Source organism: Haliotis cracherodii, unplaced genomic scaffold (genome assembly GCF_022045235.1).
Source record: "Haliotis cracherodii isolate W230 unplaced genomic scaffold, xgHalCrac1.p SCAF_40, whole genome shotgun sequence".
Taxonomy (NCBI): domain Eukaryota; kingdom Metazoa; phylum Mollusca; class Gastropoda; order Lepetellida; family Haliotidae; genus Haliotis; species Haliotis cracherodii.
In genome coordinates, this window is record NW_027266298.1 from 1,435,345 (window position 1) to 1,440,601 (window position 5,257).

The window sequence follows — 5,257 nt, forward strand, 5'->3', positions numbered from 1 at the left end:
GCCTTCTGGCGTAAGACTCTAGGCAATTTATTCCATCAAAAATTGGTAATTCATACAAAGTATGCATGGCCAAGTCCAAAATATACATTATAATACAACACAGGAGTGCATATACAATATTACGCACAGGGCCTGGCATGACCAGCCGATTGATAAGACCGGGCCCATCTTACCACCCGTCTAGGCGAAGTAAGGGTCGAAGTAGTGTGTTGGGCAAAGGAACACAGTTCCAGGAACCAGTGCCCTCAACTACCAGACTCCCGTCCTCCGCCGACACAGGGACGCAACCCACGGCAAACAGGTTGCCCATTTTAGTCGCCTCATACGACCAGCAATGGGAGGCTGTGGAATTATTCTGCCCCGGTTCCACACGGGGGAAGAGCGATTAGCGTTACCCAGCACTCACCACGAGGAGGTTGCTCTTCACGAGTGCCATGGCGGGTGGGGAACAGGGGTGCTGAATCATATTCTTTCATCATGGCTCAACAGCAATCTGGTTCATCTCGCAATGAAAAAAAGAGACGATTTGAAGACATTGAAATTTCGTCTGGAAGTATTTCTCAAAATATTGATACCTGGGCTAGATTCCTGGTTATTGAGGCTGCTGATAAGCTGCCTATCAAATTAAATCCTTTTGCCATTTCTAAGGCTGTGTCCGGGATTTGTGGTGAGGTCAAGAACGTCACCCGTCTCCGTAGTGGTTCGCTTCTGGTGGAGTGTGCACGGAGACAGCAATCTCTCAATCTGTTGTCTATATCTACATTTGCCAATATTGAGGTTGCTGTGTCTGTGCACAGAACTTTAAACTCTTGTCGAGGCATTGTTCGTGACAGGGCTCGATGTCTGTCCGACATGTCTGAGGATAAAATTGTTACTGAATTGGAAGACCAGGCTGTAACCGCTGTTAAACGTTTCACGATCAAGAAAGACGGTGTAATCACGAACACCAATACCTATCTCATGACGTTTGCCCAAACTTCCCTTCCACAGTCCATAAAAGCAAGTTATATGAACATCGGAGTGGATGTGTATGTCCCCAATCCGCTCCGATGCTACAAGTGCCAACATTTCGGTCATGGCTCAAAATCCTGTCATAACTCTGTGGTATGTCATCGTTGTGGTGACAACCATGAGAGCGTTGACTGTGATCATGATCTGAAGTGTGCAAATTATTCAGGCCAACATGTTGCTTCATCCAAATCTTGCCCTGTGTGGCAAATGGAATCCAAAATAATGAAAATAAAATGTGAAAAAAAAACATATCCTACCTGGATGCCAAAAAACTATTCAAAATTCAGACCACTACCCCCTCAACTATTTCTTACTCCGCTGCAGTCTCCCGCTCTGTTACAACATCTACTATTTCGTGTCAGACTGACTTGACATGGGTCACGTCAGATCAACCAGTTGATACTGTTCCAATCATTCAGGATATACCTACCATCAGTCTTTCCAGTTCAGGTTCTCAGACTGAGATTCAGTCTCAGAAACCATCACATACGTCAGTCAAACAACCAGTCGTTGTTCATTTGTCGAATAAAGAAAAAAAGAAATTGAAGAAAAAACAACTGCCAATCGTCCCTTCACCTTCAGAGGTTCCTTTACAGAACTCCTTTGGGCCTCTGGACATGGAGGTTACTCTGTCCTAACAGGACAGGCGGGGGAGTAGTTCCTCCTCACATTCACGCGAGTGATCTCCAATTGAGCCACCATGACTCAATTGTCTAATATAATGCAATGGAATTGCAGAGGACTTAGGCATAATTTTAATGAACTGCAGTTATTAACAAGTGATTTAAATACATCAGCAATTTGTTTACAAAAGACATACCTTAAAAATACAGATAAGTTTGATTTAAAGCAGTATAGTTCGTATCATTACTTCTCTCCTCCGGGAGATAAAGCTACTGGAGGTGCTTCTATTTTAGTGCGGCGGGGCGTTGTTCACAGTCCTGTTCCGCTTGACTCGACTCTGCAAGCAGTTGCAGTTAGACTTACACTGCATATTGCCTTCACACTTTGCTCCTTATACATTCCTCCTTCTTCAAATCTTCAGCGTAATGATCTACAAAAACTATACGACCAGCTCCCAAAGCCCTGTGTCATCATGGGTGATCTAAACGGGCTTAATCCTCTATGGGGAAGTTCAACTATTAATCAAAAGGGAAAAGTGATCAAGGATTTTGTTTCCGACAACGATCTTTGCATTTTTAATGACGACTCCGACACTTACTTACACCCTGCTACTGGTACCTATTCATCTTTAGATCTGTCTTTGACGGATTCAGTTTTGTTAAATGAATTCTCATGGTGCGTCCATGATGACCTATGTGGGAGTGACCATTTCCCCACGGTGCTTAAGCCCATTAATCCAGCTGTTGATCCACCTTCACCTCGATGGAATTTTGTGAAGGCTGATTGGCTTTTATTTCAATCTTTATGCAAAGATAAATTACAACCTACTTCTTTTCAGAATGTTACTGACCCAATTCAGTTGTTTTCAGATCAACTGAATGAAATTGCTAATGAATCCATACCTAAGTCCTCTGTCAACCCACGTGTTCGTAAACCATGGTTTGATGCTAATTGCAAACAAGCTAGGAAATGTCGTAAGAAGGCGGAGAAGTACTTCCGTAAACATCCTACTGTCCATAATTTAAATAATGTTAAAATTTCAAATGCCAAGGCAAGACGTCTATTTAAGCAAAATAAACGTCAATCCTGGCAGACTTATGTCTCCAAAATTAACTCCCGTACCCCTGTGTCCAAGGTATGGAACATGATCAAAAAGATCAAAGGCAAGGGATCAAATTCTACAGTTAACCATCTGAAGGATGGCGATACTTTGTTAACTGATAAATCTGCCATTGCCAATAGCATTGGTGAAACTTTATCTCATCATTCTTCTTCATCTAATTACGCTCCTGAATTTCAAAAATATCAGCTCCAACAGGAAAAGAAAAAAGTAAATTTTACATCTGATAATGGTGAAGATTACAATGAGGTATTTTCACTACATGAGCTATATACTGCCTTAGGGCAAGCTCATGATACAGCAGCAGGCGCTGATAATATTCATTATCAGCTGCTGAAACACTTGCCCGAATCATGCCTTGAAACTATGTTAACTATATTCGATGATATTTGGACATCTGGGATGTTTCCAGCTTCGTGGCATAATGCCATTGTTATCCCCATTCCCAAACCTGGGCGGGATCATTCATATCCATCAAATTACCGACCTATATCTCTCACTAGCTGCGTTTGTAAAACTATGGAACGCATGGTAAATAATCGATTAGTGTGGTACTTGGAAACGAATAATCTTCTTACCAATATACAATGTGGTTTCCGTAAAAACAGAAGTACTATCGATCACTAAGTGCGTTTAGAATCATTCGTTAAAAAATCCATTGTAAATAGACAACATGCTGTATCGATCTTTTTCGATTTAGAAAAAGCATACGATACAACATGGAAACATGGTATTTTAAAAGATCTTCATGATTTTGGATTACGAGGCCGTCTGCCTCATTTTATATCCCAGTTTTTAACAGACAGGCAATTTCAAGTCCGAGTGGGTACAACCCTGTCTGATCATTATAATCAGGATCAGGGTGTCCCACAAGGCAGTATTTTGTCTGTCACTTTATTCAGTATAAAAATTAACAGTTTGTCAAAAGTTTTAAATGATTCTGTTGATGGATCACTTTTTGTGGATGATTTTAATCTATCTTGTCAGGGTAAAAATATGCACACAATAGAAAGGCAATTACAATTATGTCTTAATAAAATTAACAAGTGGTGTCTAGAAAACGGGTTTAAATTTTCCAAATCAAAAACTAATTGTATACATTTCTGCAGAAAATATAAGCCACATAAGGACCCTGAACTATTTCTGAATGGCACACTTATCAAAGTTGTTAAGGAAGCCAAGTTCTTGGGACTTATTTTTGATCATCACTTAACTTTCCTCCCCCATATTAAATACCTAAAAGCTAAATGCCTGAAGGCACTCGATCTATTGAAAGTTGTTTCTAATTCAAAGTGGGGAGGGGATCAAACAACCCTCTTACATTTATACAGGTCACTGATCCGTTCCAAACTTGATTATGGCTCCATCGTCTATGGTGGAGCCTGTAAAAGTAATTTAAAAAAACTTGATACTATACATCATCAGGGCCTGAGGCTTTGCCTTGGTGCCTTCAGGACGTCTCCAATTCACAGTCTATATGTAGAAGCGGATGAACCCTATCTTAAACAACGCCGTCTAAAATTATTTTTACAATATGTCACTAAATTATATTCTATTCAGTCCAATCCAGCTTTTAATTGCGTCTTCAATCCTCTTTACCAAGATATTTACAATAAAAAGTCATCTCTTGTTCCACCACTCGGAATCAGAATCCAGTCTGCCTTGTTTGCTTCCAATATTAAACTGCAAGATATAGCTCCAACTCAACTGTTTTCAACACCTCCTTGGCAAATGGTACGGCCAGAGGTTGACCTTACATTAACAAAATTAAAGAAATCAGCTACAAACCAATTAATTTACCAACAAGAATACCTTCAACTAAGAAACACTTACGACACTTATAAATCTATATTTACAGATGGATCCAAGAATGGTGGCGCAGTTGCTAGTGCCACCGTCATTGGATCCAGAACAATATCTTCACGTTTACCTGATAACAGTTCCATATTCACTGCAGAAGCAAACGCCATTTTTACAGCACTTAAATATATCAGTAATCAAGCTAAACATAAACAATTCATACTGTTTTCAGATTCTCTTTCATGCCTTCAGGCGATTAAAAATATGTCATCCAAACATCCACTTTTAATCGAAATTCTCGAATTATTTAATGATCTTGCTACTGGCCAATATGACATCGTCTTTTGTTGGTTACCAAGCCATGTTGGTATCATTGGTAACACAATGGCCGATGCTGCTGCAAAAGCAGCCCTCAACAAATCTGTGACACCACTTCTGATCCCATACACTGATTTTAAACCCATGATTCGATCTTACATCAGAGATCTTATGCAACAGAAGTGGGACACCCAAGTAGGTATCAATAAATTACATGAAATTAAACCAAATATCGGTTACACCTACTTGGGCTGTCAGTCCAGATTTGAAGAGGTCATTATGCGACGATGTCGTATTGGCCATTCAAGATATACACATGAGTATCTTTTAAATGGTGAGGATCCTCCGTTTTGCATCCCTTGTGATGAGAGAATCACAGTCAAG

General features: G+C 40.1%; 1 protein-coding gene across 1 annotated transcript; it reads left to right on the forward strand.

The window, feature by feature from the left end:
• Positions 1-477: 477 nt before the first annotated feature.
• On the forward strand, positions 478-1,649 carry LOC139441425 (uncharacterized). The gene is made up of 2 exons (XM_071222338.1): positions 478-1,104; positions 1,431-1,649. The coding sequence occupies exons 1-2, from the start codon at positions 478-480 to the stop codon at positions 1,647-1,649; spliced, it is 846 nt and encodes a 281-aa protein (XP_071078439.1).
• Positions 1,650-5,257: the final 3,608 nt, after the last annotated feature.